At 38.3% G+C, this 22,071-nt stretch overlaps 1 protein-coding gene across 1 annotated transcript in view; it reads left to right on the top strand.

The window, feature by feature from the left end:
- Window positions 1–22,071, top strand: part of LOC123456581 (MAP7 domain-containing protein 3-like) — a 52,282-nt gene that overhangs the window by 21,106 nt on the left and 9,105 nt on the right. The window contains exons 7-18 of the mRNA XM_045139956.1: window positions 1,619–1,721; window positions 2,677–2,851; window positions 3,589–3,863; window positions 6,401–6,612; window positions 7,279–7,406; window positions 7,640–7,845; window positions 8,942–9,059; window positions 10,612–10,744; window positions 12,983–13,055; window positions 19,396–20,024; window positions 20,688–20,815; window positions 21,358–21,563. Of these exons, the coding sequence (XP_044995891.1) occupies window positions 1,619–1,721; window positions 2,677–2,851; window positions 3,589–3,863; window positions 6,401–6,612; window positions 7,279–7,406; window positions 7,640–7,845; window positions 8,942–9,059; window positions 10,612–10,744; window positions 12,983–13,055; window positions 19,396–20,024; window positions 20,688–20,815; window positions 21,358–21,563 (2,386 nt within the window). The remainder of the gene's footprint in view (window positions 1–1,618; window positions 1,722–2,676; window positions 2,852–3,588; window positions 3,864–6,400; window positions 6,613–7,278; window positions 7,407–7,639; window positions 7,846–8,941; window positions 9,060–10,611; window positions 10,745–12,982; window positions 13,056–19,395; window positions 20,025–20,687; window positions 20,816–21,357; window positions 21,564–22,071) is intronic.

Here is a 22,071-nt window from a genome sequence, read left to right as displayed (position 1 = left end):
AGGCCTGGGCGCCCGGGGCGCGGGAAGCCTGGGTTTGCTGGGCTGCGCCTGCCATAGGGAGCTTGGGGTGTGTTGGGGGGGAGGGGCGTGCTGGGGGGGGCGGGGGGTGCATGGGCGTGGGGCGCTGGGGTTGTGGGGCGCGTGGGGCTTGGTGCGCACGGGGCGCCGGGCCGCTGGGGCGCCGGGATGCGCCCGATGTGGTGATTCGGGGTGGGCGGGCTGGCGGGGCTTGGGTCGCTTGGGGGGGGGGTGCGCTTCCCTCTTTTACCCCAATCTGTGCCCTTCCTCTTCAAAAAGTTCCTAATTTCCCTTGAATACTTGCCTTTTTTTTCCCCTTGTTGTTTGTAGTGCAGCTAGGCGGTTGCCATCTTGACCGGAAGTCACCACATTTATATATTCTTAATCCTAAAAAATAATGAACATGTTTTCATATCTGTAGCTTGCTTTCATGTTTCTTCTTGTATGAAATTCTCGATTAGGTCCTCTTTTCCCAAAACTTAGAGTTCTTTGAGATATTCTGGTAGCTGCTGTTTTTGCCTATGTGGGATAGATACCTTCTCCTTGGGTGGCTTCTCATTGTCATCTTCTGTTGAGTACAAGCTCCTACTCTTAATGGGGATTTATCAGGATTTATCTTAATGGGAATTTAGCAGACGCTAAGAGAGTCAAGTGTCTTGTCACATATAATGGCCTCTTGTAGATATGCCTTTTCATGTTCCTCATTGGTCTATTTTGTCCCCTGCCTTTTTCTTACTGATTTGTAGTTTTTACTTACTCTACTTATCAATCTTTAAGATATGTATCTTGTGATGAACCAGAAATTCTTCATTTTCTTCCCTTGGTATTAGGATAAAAGGCAGTTAAAATTGAGGGCTATTATCCCTGGGTGGTCTCAAACCACCAACCTTTGTGGTAACAGCCAGAGGCAGTAACTGACTATACCAAAGAGACACAGAATTCACTTTAAGAAACTTGAATTTATCATTTTGTTCCTTGTGGTGAATTATTTGGGGGTCTGCTTTATAATTATTTGCTTTCCATCACATCATGGCTTTTGAATGTAGCACATGCATTCAAGACCCCTTTTCTCCAGCTTCTGGCCTCTACATCCTGTGTTACAAAACTAATATTTTGTCTGTTCTCAATTTCTCTGTTGTCATTCCCACCATCAATTCACATGAGAATGTATAATAGTAATATAATTTCAAAAAAGTGCTGGGATTATACATCTCAAAGCTCATTTAACTCATTGGCTCGAAACATTTCACCTCAGGTGCAGCTCTTGAGCTGGTATAGCTCTTTGCTGACTGCTCCCTTCCTATATTCATTAGGATTCTAAACAGGTAGAAGACAGAAGCAAGTCCAAAGCTGTGATCCCTGAGCTCTTATTCACAGAAACATTCCATTCTTGGCTGTCTCCTTAGATGATCTCCTTAGGTAGATCTATATGACCCTGTGATCTACAGGTTCTTGAGGACAAGCTAAGGCTTTTGGCATTTTCATTCTTTTATTTGAAATGTCAAAAGTTTGCTGTTGGTCTAATTATGAAATCTGACTTCTGTGTATTTTTGGTCTAGGATTAAATATTACATAGTCATTATTTTCCTTTTAACCTTAGTCTTCAGAAACATCTGAAAAGGACATATCCAAAGAGGAAGAGATTGATAATGAAGACAAAACCGAAAGTCGTGAGGACTCTTCCAATGACATATTTGCATCAGGTTTGCTTGCTTCTAAGTCATCATGTATGAGACAGACTGAGTTTTCTATCTTCTACTTTGAAGCATTGTGGTCAGGTCATTTAACCTCCATGTGTGCAAGTTTACTATCTACAAAAGAGACAGCTAATTTTCCTTCCTTCTAGAGTGGCATTCAGTTTCAGTGGCATGATAAATATAACCAGTGTCAAGAACAATACGTGAAATGGGATATTTTTTAGATGTTATCTCTGATCCATTGTTATTTTTTCAGGGAATACTAGTAGACCAGTGGTTATGGCAGCTCTTCCTCAGTTGCACGAGACAGTTACAAGCTTTTTAAATTCAAAGCCCAAGGGCATCATGATGGATGACAGGTGGAATTCAAATTCCCACTTAATTAAAAAAAAAAAAAAACTACAACTGGGTCATGGTATGAGGTTCCTATAAAATGGATGGTTGATAGTGAATTCCAGGTCAGCCTGAGCTAGAGTAAGACCCTACCTAGAAAAACAACAAAACAAAACAAAACAAAAACAAACAAAAAAAACCTGTATTGTTGATTCTCTGTGAATAGAAAACACTCTAAAATAGATGTAATTGGTCTTCTTTTGGATGACTGGAAAGTGAAGGCCGTAATGAACACTTGAAGTGATAACAAACTTGGAGGCAGAATTGGCTAGGGTGACAATCAGGGTGTGGGGGAAGCAAGGAGCTGTCCCACCCAGCCTCTGGTCCACTAGTCTTAACTAGCAAAGGAGAGGAAAGTTCCTTAAAGGCAGCTCCTCTATGCTGAGAGCTACGTTGATGCATGTTGTGGCAGAAGCTAGGTCACAGCCCAGATTGTGAGGCAGCTCAGGACTAGCTGGACCTAGATCCCCAGAGTGCTGACTGCCTTAAGCAGGTACCCCTATCCCATAGATCTTCCTTGTGTTTGTTGTTGAAGTCCCTGTTACATTGAATTTGTTTTTTTCACTAGATATTAAAACTTCATCTATCAAACACAAAACGTCTTCTATAACTGCTATGGGACAGCCTCAAGAGCTGGTGTTGGTGCAAGCCAAAACTGGGGAGGTTGATAAAGAGAAAAAAATCTATTTTAATGACAATGTGAAAGTTGATAGACAAAATGATCCAACAGCAGAAGGTTCCAGGTAAGTCACACACCACTTCAGTTATCAAAATAAATGTAGCGGGGTTATAGCTGACATTCTTAGAATAGTGAGCAGTGTTGTTTATTGAGCTCATGATTTGAACATACCAAACACTATGTCAAACATTCAACTTAATGGAAACAAACTAATGCCCACAATAGTGTTGCTAGGTCACGGTCATCATGCCCATCTTTTTAATACAAGCACTCTGGGTACAGAGTGGCTTCACACGTTATTTTAAGTTCAAATCCAGATTCATATGACTCTGAACGTTGTAGTTCATATATTAAATGTTGTTTCCTTTATTGATTGTGTGCTACAAACCAGGCATTTTATAGTACCTATCTTCATTTTACTACTACCCAGAGTATGATCTTCCTTTCACATATGCCAAAACTAGTTCAGTGGTTAGGTCAGGAGTACAGGAACTGTCCTCTTGAAAAGGAACTCTGCCCAGGCTATTGACCTGAGACTATGAGATTCATGGGAGAGGGAGTCTGCCAGAAAGCTCTGCGAGGTGATGATAATTGCAATGGTGGAGAAAGAGAACCAATTTCAACTCCTATACTAATTGTTAGTTGCCCTTTACTGGCTGTATCCTTGATGGACTTTAAGAAGGGGGACAGGGTTCGTGAAGCTTGCTACAGTTAGCTGTCTTGGAGCCCTGGAATTTCTATGATACTCTAAGGCTTTCTAGAATACAATTGGAAAACCTTCATGTCCACTGTGATCTACAGGTTTACTTCTAGCAACAGAACTATTGACATTGATCAAGACATAGCAACACCTGCTGGAATGACCACTCCTAATAATAGCAACCAACATGAAGTGAAGGCTACTATCACATCTTTTCAGGGTCCTGAGGTACCCTCAGTCCATAAGAAACAAAGCAATCCTACAGCTCCTTTGAGCAATACATGTCCACAGCGTTGCTCTATTCCAAAGACGGCTGACATTAATACTTTCACTGCTTCCAGAAGTGACTTTGGAAGACAGGAGGAAGAAGATCAGAGTAAGTCTAGGAATGAATCTGTAGAAAGTCTTAAGTTAGTTGTGATGGGGAAGCTGATGACTTGATGCTAGTTCTTATGTCCCGTGTTTCCTGCAGAGATATGAAGAACTAAGTCATTGTCAAAAAAAACCTACATTTTGGGCTGGGGAAATGGTTTATCAGTTAAGGCGCTAGCCTGCAAAGCCTAAGGACCCAGATTAGATTCCCCAGGACCTGTGTAAGCTATATGCACAAGGTGGCTCATGTATCTGAAGTTTGTTTGCAGTTGCTAGAGGCCCCAGCATGCCTATTCTCTCCTTCTGTCTATCTACCTCTTTCTTTCCATCTCTCTCTCTGTAAGAAATAAAGAAATAAAAATATTTAAAATCTAGATTTTTCCGTGCCTCCAATCCTCTGGCTGCTAGACAAGGTCAGTTATGGTGTGGAGGGATATAGATCTTTGGAAATATTCCTTCATCTTATGTTTCCAAAAGCAAAAACCCATTATTTATCTCTTTAAGGAACTATCTTTGGACAGAAGGCAGCATGGGTTCCTTTTGTTGTTGAAGTGAGGCACACTTAGAAAAGTACCAGGATCCAGGAACTCCAGATGGTGACAAGAGTCCAGGAATCACCCCAAAGGGAATCCAGGGGCAAGCTACTGGGAACAACTAGTATCTTTAGCTAATCTTCCTTTTTTTCCCTGATGAAGTATACAACTTCATGGGTCCTGAAAGATGGTCAGTCCTTCTTCCACTCTGTTAAAAATCCCAAGCCCAAGACACAAGAATTTCTGTGTCATACTTGAACCTGGCAAAATAAATAGCAATTGTAAAAAGGAAAAACAAACAAAAAATATATCTGAAGGTAACATACTACAAAAGCTATTTCTATCACCTTCTTGAGTGGCAGATCTAAGTAAAGAGGTTTTTGGTTTCCTTAAAAAGTCTCCCATTATGTCTTCTGTTTCCTAATAATACATGGGTTTCTTTGTGTTCATCAAGAATGCTTTCATTAGATAATGGTGAGTCTCTCAAGGAGTAATAAAAGAATTTATCTCTTTGAGCATGCATTTCAAATCATCAAATATAATTATTTTGTTTAAAAGTGACATAATTTTTATCAAGTAGAAACTCAATCTTGTACAAAACATGACAGATTATGCAACGGGCTTAGATGAGTCACAAGGTTATTTCATACTGCTTCTAATATACAAATACCAAAGGTTAACTAAAATTTTACCATGTCATATATATATTTATAATTCAACTCTTTCAAGTGTTAACTACTGATACTCCCAAATGCCAAATACAACCTTGGAACCACCAACATTGTTTCTACTTGATTGGCGTACATGTGGGGTTAACAAGCAAAAAAAAAAAAAAAAAAACTTGATTATTTGTGTTGTGTATAAAAAGCAGAGCGTGGCTATTGTCCTATGAGGTATGCTTAATTCCTTGAAGATTGAATGTTAATAATCTGGCTCCAAATTTCACCCTGTTAGTTATACATAGATGCATCCTTGAAATTCTGGTTCTATTTTGCATGAGGGAGAACATGCTTCTCTGCTGACCATGGGGAAACTAGAAGCTTCTCTCATTCCACCTGAACCTTATAAATGTCACCGATCAGACAGGGGCCTTCTACATTATTGAGCACCACACAGATAATTTTCTCATTGTTATAGGCCCTCTCTCTATTATAGCTATTAGTGTGACTGAAAAATATTATTTCTTAATTCTGTTCTAAAGCAATCAAATGAGGAATACTTTACAATATCACCTGCAATAGTAAGATCTCTAGCCTTGGTAAAAATGTTCAGGTCACTTTTATTCATTTATTTTTTTTTCAAGTGGATAGAGAGAAAGAGAGAATGAATGGGCATGCCAGGGCGTCCAGCCACTGCAGGCAAACTCCAGATACATGTGCCACTTTGTACATCTGTCTTCTTGTGGGTACTGGGGAATCAAAACTGGGTCATTAGGCAATGCAGGCAAGTACACAGATGACTTTTAAAGTGTGATGGAGGGCTGAGAATATAGCTTCATACATTGGGTGCGGTGGTTGCCAAGATCCCAGCACTCCCTGCACCATGTGTGGTCACGGTTCTGTGATACCAGCATTAGTGAGATAGAGGCAGGAAGATTAAAAGCTCAGGATCATTCTCAGCTACATAGCATGTTTGAAGCTAATCTGGGCTATATAAGACCCAGAATCAAAAATGTGATGGCAATGTTGAAATTCTTGTGAAAATTATTATAATGTAAAATGTTGCTTGAATAGAAATGGCTTGTTGCAGACAGCCACTTTGGAGAACCATCTTATATTTTATTGGTAATAGACAGTTGCCTATCATAGCAATACTGTGGGTGTTGTTTCTATACTACTGAATTTGTGATGGCTCTGCCCATTGTCTATGATGCATTTCATAGAACCCATCCTACACTTTGGGTGATTCCTATAACTTCGTACTAAACATTCTTGTACTGTGCACATGAGATCTTTCATTAGTCAAATTTCCAGCTTTATGAAATCATTCTGTGTTCGTTCACTTACAGGAGTCACTCGACATGTGTTCCATCCCATTAGCGTGCCAGTGTTTACTGATGATGAATTGAAGGCATCTATGATGTTTCATAAACCAAAAGTGAAAAGGCTTTTTCCAACAAAATTAGCAATGACTCCACCAAAGACTGTAGAAATTACAGAAGCATCCTCGGAACCAAATGATAAAACAACCCCTGATGTGAATGGAGACACGACATTCCAGGTGAGTGTGACAGTGTCACCTTTTGGAGGATGGAGGCCCTCTCTGAAGTGATAGTAGAAGCAAGGCCTTAGGGAAGTATGCACATGCCTCTTGAGGCATTCTCCAATGTGAGTGTGACAGCATTTCCCAAAGATAAAGGCAAAGACTCTCCAACGTTTGTTTATTTTAACTGTGAAATGTTTATAAAATCTCAGGAAAGCTTTTTTAAAGAAATGTTCCAAACCCTTAATTGAGATGTAGAAATGGTAGTTGAGGGGATGGTTCAGTGTTTATGACACTTGTCTATAAAGCCTAATAACCTGGGTTTGATAAACCCGTGTCCATATAAAACCAGGTGCATAAAGTGGCACATGCATCTGGAGTTGGTTTACAGCAGCTAGAGGCCTTGGAATGCCCATTCTTTCTCCTTGTAAAGCAATAAATAAATTAATTTTAAAAAATGATTTAGAAATAGACATAGATTCTGAAGTACATTATTTCTGTGATCTACCTACATAGTATAACTTACTAGCCTAGAAAATATAACTAGTTTTCATGCAATAAAGGAATGCTGAGGATTTAATGAACTATAACTATATTTTATTTAGAATATTTTATTATAATATGAAAGATAGCTATAATGAAATAATTGCTTATATTTTTTTCTTACTAAATTTTTATGTTTAGAATTCAAAAATGGACAAACTCACCTCAACTCTTATGGCAAAGAAAGAACCACAATCTGATATATCACGTTATATATGCCTATCATCTATATCAGCTGGGTGGCATTCACCTTCTCCCATTAAAAATATGTAAGCATTCTATTTACAATTATTCCTGATGGGTCATTACTTGGAAAAATTCCAAAGCAAAGTTTCATAATATAGTATGTATGGTGACACAAATATAAATAAAAAGTAGCTTTGCATTTGTCTGTTGTGAAATTTTGTGCTTATTTTATCATTACATGATAATATCAATATATCATATTATATGTAATCACATACTAAACATTAATTGGCACATACTTCTTACTTTTTCTCAGCACTGAAATTGAAAAGAGACAACTTCCATCAGCTTTACCAGACACATTAAAATTATCACACCAGATTTCTTTGCCGTATAAAGTAAAAACTATTCATGATTTTGTTCATGTGCCAAATGTGGAAGATATTGTCAAGAAGATGAATGAAAAACTTTCTAACGTCAAAGAAAATCAGGCTTTAAGCCCAACACACATGACCGGTAAAAGTAAGTTCTATCACTAAGAAATTAATTTCAGAAACAGAAAATCTCAGGGCACTTCGGGAGTGATCAACTTTGTTCTATTTCCCTAATCAAGGAGACTTTAAGTAGTAATCATTATGTCAGAGACTTAACCAATCACAGTCCACTCTGTGTTTCCTCTCTGTTAGCTGGTCCTTCTCAGAGTTTCTTCCTCACTCACCCCTTGGTTTCGGAAATTTTATTTTTAGAACTGTTGTATAAAAGCAGATGTTGAATGAGAGTTGAGGTTGTGTAGGTGATACCTCTGGACCATTCCATCTCTGATATTAGATGGTACTTAAAGAGAGCTCATCTAGCCATTCATGGATGAATACATTTTCATCAGTTGTAGGTCAATTTCCGTGTTTACACCATAATGTGACACGCCTCCTTTGTGCAGAATGGAGGTTCCTGAAAATGTTTTGTTATTTTATCTGTCACAATGCATTCTGATACATGCTGGTGATGCATTTCACTTCAAACACACTAGAGGATTTTGTAGTTATAAAGAATTACACAGTGGATGTTATATAACAAATGATCTTTTCATTAAAAATTAGTCATTCTTGATATTGTATATTCACCTATGGTATATTTTAAATAAAGGCATTAATTACATAGTCTCAATATTATTATATCTACATGAATTTACCTTATAATCTTTGTTTCTTATCTACAGATAGCTACTTCCTAATAACCAGAGGTATAATGTTTTCAAGTTTAGCTAGATGATAATAAAAATAGGCACAAATATCCACCTGCATACTAGATGTGTTTTGATAAGCTGAGTATTTAAGATTTTTACTGTTCATTCGATTTTAACATATTGTAATCTTTCCCCATAGTCATCTGATTCAACTTTCTCAAGATAGCTAAAACAGAGTACATTGTTGTATTTTTTTTACATAAATTTATTTAAACATGTTAATTATCTTGTTTGTGAAGCATTTGGAGATTGCATGTGATTGACATTGATCTATGTTCATAATTGGTTTTTGTAATGGTACAGGTACATTTGCTTCTTTCTTGCATCCAGAGACTATAACTTCCTTTAACTATTTCACATGTTTGCTTAAACTAGAATATGACAAGAAAATTATGCCAAAGGCCATGAAGTTCTTGTTAGCAAGACCGCATCCCCCTTACGAACAAAAAGACAAAGAGGAAAAAAAGGATTGCCAGAAAGAAAAAAAACCGAGGTTAGCACAAAATCATCCTTTCTAGTCTCTAAATCCTGCTGGGATCAAACTTGGAAATGTTACCCATGGATTGATTATAAGTTCTGAAGGAGCAACTGACTTTTTCTGCAGTGAAGTTCATTAATTTTTGGATTCTTGTAAAGAATAGAGAATGCATAGGAATCGCTTGTGCCAGGCTTTGTGACTTGCTAAACATTTACATATTCTCTCAACATCCTGCACCATGAAGGGGTGTTAGGAGACTATGGAAAGAGACTGAACCCAGGTGCAGGCATCCATCTCAGCAATAGCACCTGAATGCCCACATGGCATTTCTATTTCCATTCACTCTACATAAAATCAAAATTGTGTAACTTTATGATTTGTAAATGTGGCAGTTATACTTACTCATGCTGTACTTTCGGTGCTGTTGCAGTCAGGTTCTCATTGCTGGCACAAATCACCCGACCAAGAGCAGCTTGTGGGGAAAAAGAAATTTATTTTGGCTTACAGGCTCAAGGGGAAGCTCCACGATGGCAGGGAAAATGATGGCATGAGCCGAGGGTGGACAATACGCCCCTGGTCAACATAAGGTGGACAATAGCAACAGGAGAGTATGCAAACACTGGCATGAGGAAACTGGTTATAATACCCATAAGCCCGCCCCCAACAATACACCGCCTCCATGAGGCTTTAATTTCCAACTGCCATCAGCTGGGAACCCAGCACTCAGAATGCCTAAGTTTAAGGGGGACACCTGAACCATCCACCACAGGTATTTCCATTGATCTCTGTGACACCTGAATCTTATCTGATGAGTGAATCACCACTAGAAGGATGTCCTTTGGGTAGCAAGTCTCACATATAGCAATGTTCCTTTGAACTTGAAATAAAGGTGTATTGTAATGTGTAATCTAAATTTCTGACTGCTGTCTGTAAGGAATATGTGTAGTATTGACAAATTTTTCAAGTTTCAAGTGTTGTTTAAAATGGAGTCATATAGTTTCCATATACTCTTCATCTGCTTAGAGGAAGGGGACATTTTTTATAGCAGGAATTCATAATTAAAAAGATATTGCTGCCTCATGTAAACAGAGCTAATTTAGTGTTTGTCATCACTGAATACTGCGGCACCATCATACCCTCCTCTCAATTACCACTGCCTTCCTCAGATGTACATGTGTGTGAGCACATTGCTAATAAGGCCTGGGAAGCAGTTCACTCTTAAAACAGAAAAGGCTAATTTCTCTCTCTTATCTCTATGTGTGTGCGTGGGTGCTTGTGTGTGTGTGTGTGTGTGTGTGTGTGTGTGTGTGTGTGTCTTATGTTTTGAAGTGCAAAGACGTCAAGTTATCTCTTACATATACTTTCCTAGTCCCAAACGTTAGTTTCCCCTAACCCAAGGGGTAAAATTGTGTAAGTCCTTTATATTAAGAACACAAGAAATATAATATCTGGTATAAATGTATGTTAGGTTACTATTCACCATCAGTTTCACTATAAATTCTTACATGCATGTACTAGTGGCTAATGTAAATACTAACCATTATTCAAATACTCTCCATGTGGCTAGCAATGAGGATGCTATGACAGAAAAATCAATTGAAGGCCAAACCAAAGAATTCCCAACATATAAACATGAGCTGCTAGGAAAATATCGGACGAAAACAGGAGATTGGGAGCAGCCTGAGGACCTAGAACAACAGGTTTGTGGGTGCCACTCTTGAGTAGAGGCTAATAACCAGCTAGTAAAGTTCAGTTAAAACCCAGAGCAGCTATCCGTGTCACAGGGCAGATGCAGCATTCTCTGGCTGCACTTTTCCATTACAGTCTCTAAAAATTGGTCTGTTACCTAATATCACTACAAGTCATCCTTATCCATCTTTGCCAAAGTTCAGGAATGTTTGACTAGGGAAACAAATTAAAACAGAAAGTAGCAGATTATAGATTAGCAGTCCTTCAGATTGAAATCTCAGTGAAAGGTTCCAGGTTCATTGCCCCATCGTATATAGTATAGTGCCACTCAGGGTGCCACAACTGCACCTCACCTTCCCTCCCCACCAACAGGTATGAAAGTGAGCAATTATGACTCCCTGTGAACACTTACAATCATCACGTTGACCAATGTAAAGGTCCCAGCCTTCCATATTCATATTTCTGAGCAAATGAATGCCTGAACTGAGTTAAAGCTATTCACATTTTGAATTATTACCATAGCTCAATTTATATTATCATTTATCATTTATCATCAGTGGTTACATTTAAGTACCCTAAATGATTGTATGCCCTTTATTCTTTCTGAAGGAATCTTTATGAGTCCTCTCAGAACTAATAAGAAATGCAAGAATTTTGGCTCCTGCTGCTGAGTTAATAGCTCCAAATTCATTTGTATGCTTTTAAGTATTTTTTACTTATTTATTATTTTAGATACACAGAAAGGAGAGGCAGAGAGACAGAGAGAATGGATATGTCAGGGACTCTAGCCACTGCAAACAAACTCCAGATGCATGCACCACCATGTGCCTCTGGCTTATTTGGGTCCTTGGGAATCGATTCTGAGTACTTAGGCTTCACAGGCAAGTGCCTTAACTACTAAGCCAACTATTCAACCCTCAATCTGTGCTCTTTAACGTTGGCTTTGAAAACATAAGGCATGAATATATATCCGTCAATCAAAAGATGGCAGCAACTGTTTAACTGTTTTAACTAGTTTGCTCTAATATCACTCAGATATATTGAGACTAACCAATACTTTTGTGTTTTTTAAATATTATATATATACGTATATATAATTTGTTGTTGTTGTTATTTCTGCAGGTAGGGTCTCACTTTAGCTCAGGCTGACCTGGAATTCACTCAGTAGTCTCAGGCTGGCCTTGAACACAGTGATCCTCCTACCTCTGCCTTCCAAGTGCTAGGATTAAAGGCATGCGCCACCACGCCTGGCTCTATATTTATATTTTTTATATTTATATACAAGGGGAAGGAGAACATTCATGAGTGAGAAAGCCAGGGCCTCCTGCCACTAAAAATGAACTGCAGCATGTGCCTCTCTGAGTATCTGGCATTATGTGGGTACTAGGCAATCAAACCCAGGCCATCCATCAGACTTCGTAAGCAAGCACCTGTAACCACTGAGAAATCTCTCTAGCCACAAGATTAACCAATATCTTATACATATTATCTAGAAAGGGGGCACCATTAGTAAGTCTTAGGACAACACTGAAATACATACAAGGAACACAAGAGAATTACATTACAAAATTATCGGGATATATTAGAAAGGAAAAAGGTAATTATCTGTTTGGGAGAATTTGATTATATGTTGAGCAGTATGGGTGGAAAATAACAAGACATGTTTTTGAAAGTCCCAAATCAGATGAATGCTCATTTCCTAGATGTTTCCCTACTCTACTTTCTTATCTATAGAGCTGACTCGTACACAGATTCATCTCCTCTTATTGATCAAACTTTTCCCTCGTGGACCCTTGGTGGTCACTAGGGCAATGCCTCAACATATCAAACTTTTGTGATCAATGCTCCTGTTAAAAGAATTACTTTCCTCTGAATTGGGCTAGAATCTTCAGTAAGTCTGTGTGAAGAGTGCAGGTGTCTTTGTGAGGCCAGGGTACAGACTGTAGTGTAGGGCCATACTTTATCCAATTGAGGGGCTCATCTAGAAGATCTGGCCCAGACTGAAGTGTGGTAAGATCCCATGTCACTTTTGAGCAGCCAGCAGGCCACAATTCTCCTCACTTTATGATGGGGTGGTGGAATTTTTATTCCTTTCTAGACTACATCCTTCTTCTGCCTTCTGTCTTCTTTGTTTAGTAAGAAGGTGCCTTGCTATTGAGGCATCATTAAGGTGCATTATTTTCATTGTAGAAATGGTCTAAAATTAAAACCCTTTTGAATGTTCTAAATGATTTGCAATATGTGCTTAGTTTGAAGTACCTGATTTCCACATGTATGAAAATAAGAACAAGATGTTGTCTTTTGTGTGTTTGAGTTATGATGGTAAGTGCAGCTGTTACTACTATAGCTGAAACCAGGGTCAGAAAGGGAACCCTAGGTCTTTTGCTAGTTGTGTGATTGTAGAACAGTCAAAAGTATTGCCTACTTCAGTCAGACAAAGGTAGTCAAGTGCCTTAGGAACACTGGTTTTCAATTTTTACTTTCCTTTAGGGACTTGAAAAAATAATGAAATGGACAAGAAAAATAGATGTGAATGCCTCAAAGGTAGCCTCCATACTTCTACCAGAGAGTATAAAAATTCTTGCTTCACTTTCTTACTAACTTATTTTTTGCATTTTGCCAATTGATGTTAATGAAATGACGTATCGCATTTGTATATTCTTAATCATTAAAAATATTGAACACATTCTCCTATCTTTAGCTTGCTTTCATGTTTCCTCTTGTATGAAATGCTTGATTAGGTCCTCTTTTCCCAAAACTTAGAGTTCTTTGAATATTCTGGTAGCTGCTGTTTTTGCCTGTGTGGGATAGATACCTTCTCCTTGGGTGGCTTCTCATTGTCGTCTTCTGTTGAGTACAAGCTCCTACTCTTAATGGGGATTTATCAGTGTCTGCTAAGAGAGTCAAGTGTCTTGTCACATATAATGACCTCTTGTAGATATGCCTTTTCATGTTCCTCATTGATCTATTTTGTCTCCTGCCTTTTTCTTACTGATTTGTAGTTTTTACTTACTCTACTTATCAATCTTTAGGATATGTATCTTGTGATGAACCAGAAATTCTTCATTTTCTTCCCTTGGTATTAGGGTAAATAGCAGTTAAAATTGAAGGCTATTATCCCTGGGTGGCCTCAAACCACCAACTTTTGGGCTAACAGCCAGATGCACTAACTGACTATACCAAAGACACACAGAATTCACTTTAAGAAACTTGTATTTAACATTTTGTATCATGTTGTGAATGATTTTGGGATCTGGTTTACAATTATATGCTTTCCATGACATCATGACTTTTGAGTGTTACAAATGCATTCAAGACCCCCTTTTCTCCAGATTCTGGGCTGTACATTCTATGTTATAAAACTGATATTTTGTCTGTTCCCAATATCCTTGTTGTCATTCCCATCATCAATTCACATGAGAATATACGATAGTAATATAATTTTTTAAAAAGTGCTGAGAGTCACCAACTCAAAGCTCACTTAACTCATTGGCTCAAGACATTTTACCTCAAGGTGCAGCTCTTGAGCTGGTATAGCTCTTTGCTGACTGCTCCCTTGCTATATTCATTAGGATTCTAAACAGGTAAAGGACAAAAGCAAGTCCAAAGCTGTGATCCCTGAGCTCTTATTCACAGAAACATTCCATTCTTGACTGTCTCCCTAGATGAAAGACCTAACTAGGTAGGTCCATATGCCGTTGTCATCTACAGATTCTTGGGGACATTAAGAGTTTTGATATTTTTAATCTTTTATTTGAAATGTCAAAAGTTTGCTGTTGGTCTAATTGCGAAATCTGACTTCTGTGTAATTTTAGGTCTAGGATTAAATATTATATAGTCATTATTTTCTTTTTAACTGTAGTCTACAGAAACATCTAAAAAGGACATATCCAAAGAGGATGAGCCTGATAATGAAGACAGAACAAAAAGTCATGAGGACTCTTCCAATGACATATTTACATCAGGTTTGCTTGCTCCTAAGTCATCATGTATGAGACAGGCTGAGTTTCCTATCTTCTACTTTGAAGTGTTGTGGTCACATCATTTAACCTCCGTGTGTTCAGCTTTGCCATCTACAAAAGAGAAAGCTTATGTTTCCTTCCTTCTAGAGTGGTATGAGATTTCAATGACATGATAAATATACCCAGTGTCAAGAACAGTACCTGAAATGGGATATTTTTTAAATGTTATCTGCTGTTGCCACTGTTACTTTTACAGGGAATACTAGTAGACCAGTGATTACAGAAGCGCTTTCTCAGTTGAATGTGACAGTTGTTGGCTTTTCACAGCTCAAAGCCCAAGGGCATCATGATGGATAACAGGTGGAATTCAACTTTCCACTTAATTAAGAAAAGTTCATCTGAGTCATGGTATGAGGTTCCTATAAAAAGGATTGTTGACCGTATGTGAGTATAAAACACTCAAAAATAGATGTAATTGTTCTTCTTTTGGATGCGAGGAAAGTGAAGGCAGTAAGGAACATTTGAAGTGATAACAAACTTAGAGGCAGAATTGGCTAGGGAGACAATCAGGGTGTGGGGAAAGCAAGGAGCAGACCCAACCAAACTGTGAGCCTCCAATCCTCTGGCTGCTAGAAAAGCTGAGTTGTGGGTTGGAGGGTTAGAGAGCTTTGGAAATATTCCATCATGTTTTGTTTCTAAAACCAAAAGACCATTGTTTTTCTCTTTAAGGAACTCTCTTTAGACAGAAGAAAGTGTGGGTTCATTTTGTTGTTGAAGTGAGGGACAATTAGAAAAGTATTAGGGTCCAGGAACTCCAGATATTGACAAGAGTCCAGGAATCACCCCAAAGGGAATCCAGGGGCATGCTACTGGGGGACAACTATCATATTTAGCTAATGTTCCTTTTTTTCCCTGATGAAGTATACAACTTCATGGAGCATGAAAGATTGTCAGTCCATCCTCTACTTTGTGTTAAAACTCCCAAGCCCATGACACAAGAATTTCTGTGTCATACTTGAACGTGGCAATAGAAATACCAATTTTGAAAATGAAAACAAACAAAAAGAACCCTCTGGAAGTCATATACCCCAGAAGATATTTCTATCACCTTTTTGGTGACAATTCTAAGTAAAGAGGTTTTTGGTTTCCTTTAAAAATCTCCCATTATGTCTCATATGTTTTACTACTAATGCATGGGATTCTGTGTGTTCATCAAGGATTTTTTTTCTTCGAGCATGCATTTAAAATCTTCAAATAATAATTATTTTGTTTAAAATGACATTTAACAATTAAAAACTTGATTTTATCTTGTAGAGTACATAATAGATTATGAAAGGGGCTCAGATTAGTCTCAAGGTTGTTTCACACTGCTTCTAGTGTAAAAATGCAAAGTTAACTAAAATTTTACCATGTCATATGTATATTTATAATTCACCTCTTGCCAGTGTTGAGTACTGATACCCCAATTGCCAAATACAACCTTGGGACCACCAACATCGTTAACACTCAATTGGCGTACATGTTGGGGTTAACATGAAAACAAAAAAAGCCCCTTGATTATTCCTGTTGTGTATACAAAGCAGAGCTTGGCTATTGTCCTCTGAGGTATGTTTATTTCCTTAAAGGCTGAATGTTTATAATCTGGCTCCAGATTTCACCCTGTTAGTCATATGTTGCTACATCCTTGAGATTCTGGTTCTATTTTATATGAGAGAGAATATGCTTCTCTGATGACCAAGGGGAAACTAGAAGCTTCTCTCATTCCACTTGACCCTTACAAATGTCACTGATCAGACAGGTGCCTTCTAAATTATTGAGCACTACACAGATAATTTTCTCATTGTGATAGGCCCATTTCAGTGACAAAGCTGTATCCTCATTGATGTACAACTAGTGACATGCTCAAGGTATGGTTTGTCACCCATTCATTAGCTGTGTGTGACCTCCAGAAAGCATAACCTCTCTGAACTTCCATTTGCTCAGTTGAAAGATTGGAACAATGGGCCAGAATTGGCTGTGAGAATTTGCTGCGACATGTCTAAGGTATTTTCTTCTGAAGATACTTTGGGAGGAGGAGTCTTGTTGTTGGAGGTTTACTGTAAGGGCCAAGCCTTGGACATGAGGAGTCCAGTGTTACAGTGTATTCAGAGTCTACTTGAGCTCTGACTGTTTGTTCTGTCTTGCTGTGGATGTGTGATGAAGTGAGCCAGCTTCCTCTTCCCTGATTCAGCTTCCTCTTGAAACTATAAACCTGAGGTAAACCCTCTCCTCCCATGAGCTGCTTCTTGCCGGGTGTTCTGTTCATGCAACAAAGAAGGTAACTGCTACAACAGCTAATTGTCCCAGACAGAGACACACAAGGGGGGGATGCTCTATGTTCTTAGAGACTCTGGGTTGAATTCCACACATACATATACACCCTTATGATTTTCTCACTGATTTATTTCAATTTCCTTCTCAGGTGGTAAATATTAAGCCCTAAGATGTTGCTACCTGGTGATGGGTACATCAAAACCTAACACTGCCCTCCCTCCAAACTACCTTTAGGAGAAAGGCAGACCTTACTGTTTCACAGAGGAAGTGAGTCCCCTATTGCTCTTGGTCTCTTGAGTCCCCCTGAAATAGACACAGGTTTAGGTGGACCCAACAGCATGAACCTCAGGTGAGTCAACTGTGCAGGCATGTGTTGACCCAGTAGCTGCCACAGCTGAGGGGAAGCATGAATCTGCCAACACCTCCTCCTCTGGTCCCCTCACTGGAGGCCTGGGCACACAGAAGATGAGGGTTTGCAAGGGCAGGTGGTGAAGACACAATAGCACTTAGCATGGATCCTGATCTCCATGGCACAAGGAGAAAGGAGTATGAGGAAGCGAATAGGAACCATGACCCCTCAAGTGGCATGACTCCTCTGGGATCCTTCCTCATTTGCACCATCCTGGCCAAGAAAAGCAGTTCATCCTTTTGGAGGAATAAAACACCTGGGTCAGAGTGGTCTCTGTTTTCTTATACTGAATCACAGTGGTGATTGAAGTTTGTTTTGTTTCTATTTCCTATACCCAGTGACCACACTGAGCTGAATGGAACTGGAAGTCAGGAGAAAGGTCCTTCAGGGTCTCAGTTAGTAGTAGTATCCTTGTGGTGCATCCTTTGGGAGCAATGAAAAGTCTGGAGGCAGGTTCTCTCTATGCTTCTTTATTCTTGAATGGATACACTGCAGTCAACGTTAGATGGTAACAGCTAATGACAATGCGGAAATGCATTGGTGTCTACAACCACTCCTACAAGAATGTGAATATGTACTGTCATTACATGTTTACTTCTGATATTGTCCCATTATATATGTAATATCATAACGGAGAATACAGTGAGTAGATGATCCTGCATTTCAGGGAAGCAGGAGGTGAAAAGCAGTTCCGCCTGTGAGGACGGTGGCCTCCAGTTCCCCAGAGATCCAGCTAAGCTCTTGAGGAAAAGTCCTAAGAATCACAAGAAAAGAGACTTTGCAGTCTTCTTGAACACATGGATAAAGAAAAGACAATAAATACTATGTAACAAGGGATTCAACTTGTCCCAGTTTTGAAATGTCATATTTACGTTGATGGCAGCCCTGCGCCTCCTCAGCTACCCCTCTAGAATTTTATTTTCACTTTCTCTAAGATGAATCTCAAAACTGCAAAATGTCTGAGGAGGCTCAAATATTGTCATGCAAGTTTTCAAACCCATTATCTATTTTGCTTTTCATTAAAACAAAAATATTATTTAAAATTATTAAATTTCTATTAGTTAATGAATTTGAGAGTGGGCACTTTTTATTCGTTTATATCATGCCAGGCTCTAGTATAGCTCTTAGTATGACTGCAAAGTATTATTTCTTAATTCTGTTCTAAAGCAATCAAATGTGTAATATCTTACAAAATCTCTTGTAATAGTAAGATCTCTAGCCTTAGCAAAAATGTTCAGATCACTTTTATTTATTCATTTCTTTGCAAGTGGAAAGAGGGAGAAAGTGAGAGAATGAATGGGCACTTTGTACATCTGGCTTCATGTGGTTTCTGGGGAATCAAAACTGGTTCATTAGGCTTTGCAGGCAAGTACCTAAACCACTATACAGTCTCTCCAGCCTGGATTACTTTTAAAGTGTGATGGAGGGCTGAGAATATAGCTTCATACATTGGGTACGGTGGTTGCCAAGATCCCAGCACTGCCTACACCATGTGTGGTGTCACGGTTCTGTGATACCAGCACTAGTGAGATAGGGGCAAGAAGATTAGAAGCTCAGGATCACCAATAGCTACATAGCATGTTTGAGGCTAGTTTGGGGCATATGAGACCCATAATCAGAAAAGTGATGGAGATGTTGAAGTTTTTATGACAATTATTCTAAAGTGAAATGTTGCTTGAATAGAAATTCCTTATTGCAAACAACAACTTTGGAGAACAATCTTATATTTTATGGATAATATAAAGTTGCCTATCATAGCAAAACTGTGGGTGTTGTTTCTATACTACTGAATTTGTAATGGTTCTGCCCATTGTCTATAATGCATTTCAAAGACCACATCTTAAGATTTGTGTGATTCCCGTAAGTTCCTACTAAAGAGTCACTTTCCTTAGTTTATATTCTTGTACTGTGCACATGAGATCTTTCATTAGTCAAATTTCCAGCTTTATGAAAACATTCTCTGTTCATTCACTTACAGGAGTCACTCGACATGTGTTTCGTCCCGTTAGTGTGCCAGTGTTTACTGATGATGAATTGAAGGCCTCTATGATGTTTTATAAACCAAGAGTGAAAATGCTTGCTCCAACAAAATTAGAAATAACTGAACCAAAGAATGTAGAAACATCCCTCAAGAAAGATGTAGCGGTACAAACCAATGTGAATATGAATGTACCACCTAAAGTGGATGTAAAAGTCCTGTCCCCGTCAAATGTGCAAGTACCCTCAGAGGGGAACATAGAAGACACCTCTGAAGTTAGTATACAAGTTTTCCCCAAGGTGAACATTGAGGTACCAACTGAGGTGAACATAAAAGGGTACTCTATGTCTCCTAATAACAAATTGTCCCCAATTGCCAGCATGGATTTTTCTCCCAGTACAAATGTGGGATCATCCTCCTTAGTGAGAGTGAACATTTCCCCTATAGTCAGCATCGACACCTCATCAAATACAAATAAAGATCCCTCATTGGATTCCATTAAGGAATCAAAAATTATGGAGGAGCTCCCAGTAAGAAACATAGGAACATATCCTGCGTCAATGATGGAAGCATCCGTGGAGCCAAATGATAAAACAACCCCTGATGTGAATGGAGACATGACACTCCAGGTGAGTGTGACAATGTCACCTTAGGAGAGGGTGGGGGCCCTTTCTGAAGTGATGCTAGGAGCAAGGCCTTAGGGAAGTATTCACATGCCTCCTGAGGTGTTCTCCAATGTGAGCATGACAGAATTTCCCAAAGATAAAGGCAGAGACTCTCCAGCATTTATTTTAAGCATGAAGTGTTTATAAACTCTCAGGAAAGCTTTTTTAAAGAAATGTTCCAAACCCTTAATTAAGATGTAGAAATGGGAATTGGGGAGATGGTTCAGTGGTTATGACACTTGTCTGCAAAGCCTAATGACCCGGGTTTGATATCCCAGTGTCCACTTAAAGCTAGGTGCACAAAGTGGCACATACATGCGGAGTTGGTTTGCAGCAGCTAGAGGCCTTTGCATGCCCTTTCTCTCTCCTTGTAAAGCAATAAAAAAACTTTTAAAAAAATGATTTAGAAATATAAATAGATTCTGAAGTACATTTTTTCTGTGATCCACTTATATAGTATAACTTATTAGCCTAAAAAATGTAACTAGTTTTCATGCAGTAAAGGAATGCTAAGGATTTAATGAACTATAATTATGTCTTATTTAAAATATTTTCTAATAAAATAAAAGATAGCTACAATGAAATAATTGCTTATAACTTTTTATCTTACTGAATTGATATGTTCAGAATTCAGAAATGGACAAACACAACTCAATACTTACGGCAAAGAAACAACCACAATCCAATATATCATGTTGCAGATGGCTGTCATCTACATCAACTGGGTGGCGTCTACCTTCTCCCGTGAAAAATATGTAAGTAGTCTGTTTACAATTATTTATTTTTTTGAGGATCAATTAAGTATTTTTTATTTTAGAAAACTGAACAGAACATCCAATAATTAATGAGAAAAAAAGAGAGTTTCATATAGCCTTACATGTAATTATTCCTTATTTAGCTCTGAGTATAATATGCATATGTGGGCATACACACATGAGAATTTAACGTGAGATGTGCACATATAAATATATCATCTATATTTATATTATTACTTTATTTTTATTTATTAGAGAGAATGAGAATGAGTGCACTAGGGCATTTAGGCACCACAAAAAACTCCAGACAACATGTGAATCTGTCTTATTTACAATTATTTCTGATAGGTCCTTACTCGGAAAAATTCCATAGCAATGTTTTATAATGTAGTATGCATGATGACACAAATATAAATGAAAAATACCTTTGCATATGTCTGTTATACAATTTTCTGGCTTGTATCATTAACTAACAATATCAATATACTATATGTAATCACATACTAAAAATTAAATGGCAAATACTTGTTACTTTTTCTCAGCACTGAAATTCAAAAGAGCCAACCTCAATTAGCTTTACCAGGCACATCAAAATTACCAACACAGATTTCTGTGCCCTATAAAAGAAAAACTCTTCAGGATATCCTTTATGTGCCAAATGTGGAAGATGTTGCCAAAAAGATGAAAGAAATACTTTCTAAAGTCAAAGAAAATCAGACTTTAAGCCCAACACACATGGCCAATAAAGGTAAGTTATTTCACTAAGAAATTTATTACAGAAACAAAAAATCCCAAGGCACATTGGGAATGATAAACTTTGTTCTATTTCCCTAATCAAGCAGACTTTAAATAGTGATCATTATGTCAGAGATTTAACCAATCTCAGTCCACTCTCTGTTTACGATCTGTCAGAGTGTCATACTTACCCCTCTGTTTTGGAAATTTTATTTTTAGAACTGTTGTTAAAAAGCATGTGTTGAGTGAGAGTTGAGGTTGTGTAGGTGATACCTCTGGACCCTTCCATCTCTGATATTAGATGGTACTTGAAGAGAGCTCATCTAGCCATTCATGAAGGAATAGATTTTTATCAGTCACAGGTCAGTTTCTGTGTTTGCACCATAATGTGACATGCCTCCTTTGTGCTGAATGGAGGTTCCTGAAAGTGTTGTTTTGTTATTTTATCTGTCACATGCATTCTGATACATGCTGATGATGCAATTTAACTTCAAACACACTAGAGGATGTTGTATTTATAG

This window comes from Jaculus jaculus, chromosome X, assembly GCF_020740685.1.
Source record: "Jaculus jaculus isolate mJacJac1 chromosome X, mJacJac1.mat.Y.cur, whole genome shotgun sequence".
Lineage (NCBI taxonomy): Eukaryota > Metazoa > Chordata > Mammalia > Rodentia > Dipodidae > Jaculus > Jaculus jaculus.
This window is presented reverse-complemented; position numbering and strand designations above follow the sequence as displayed.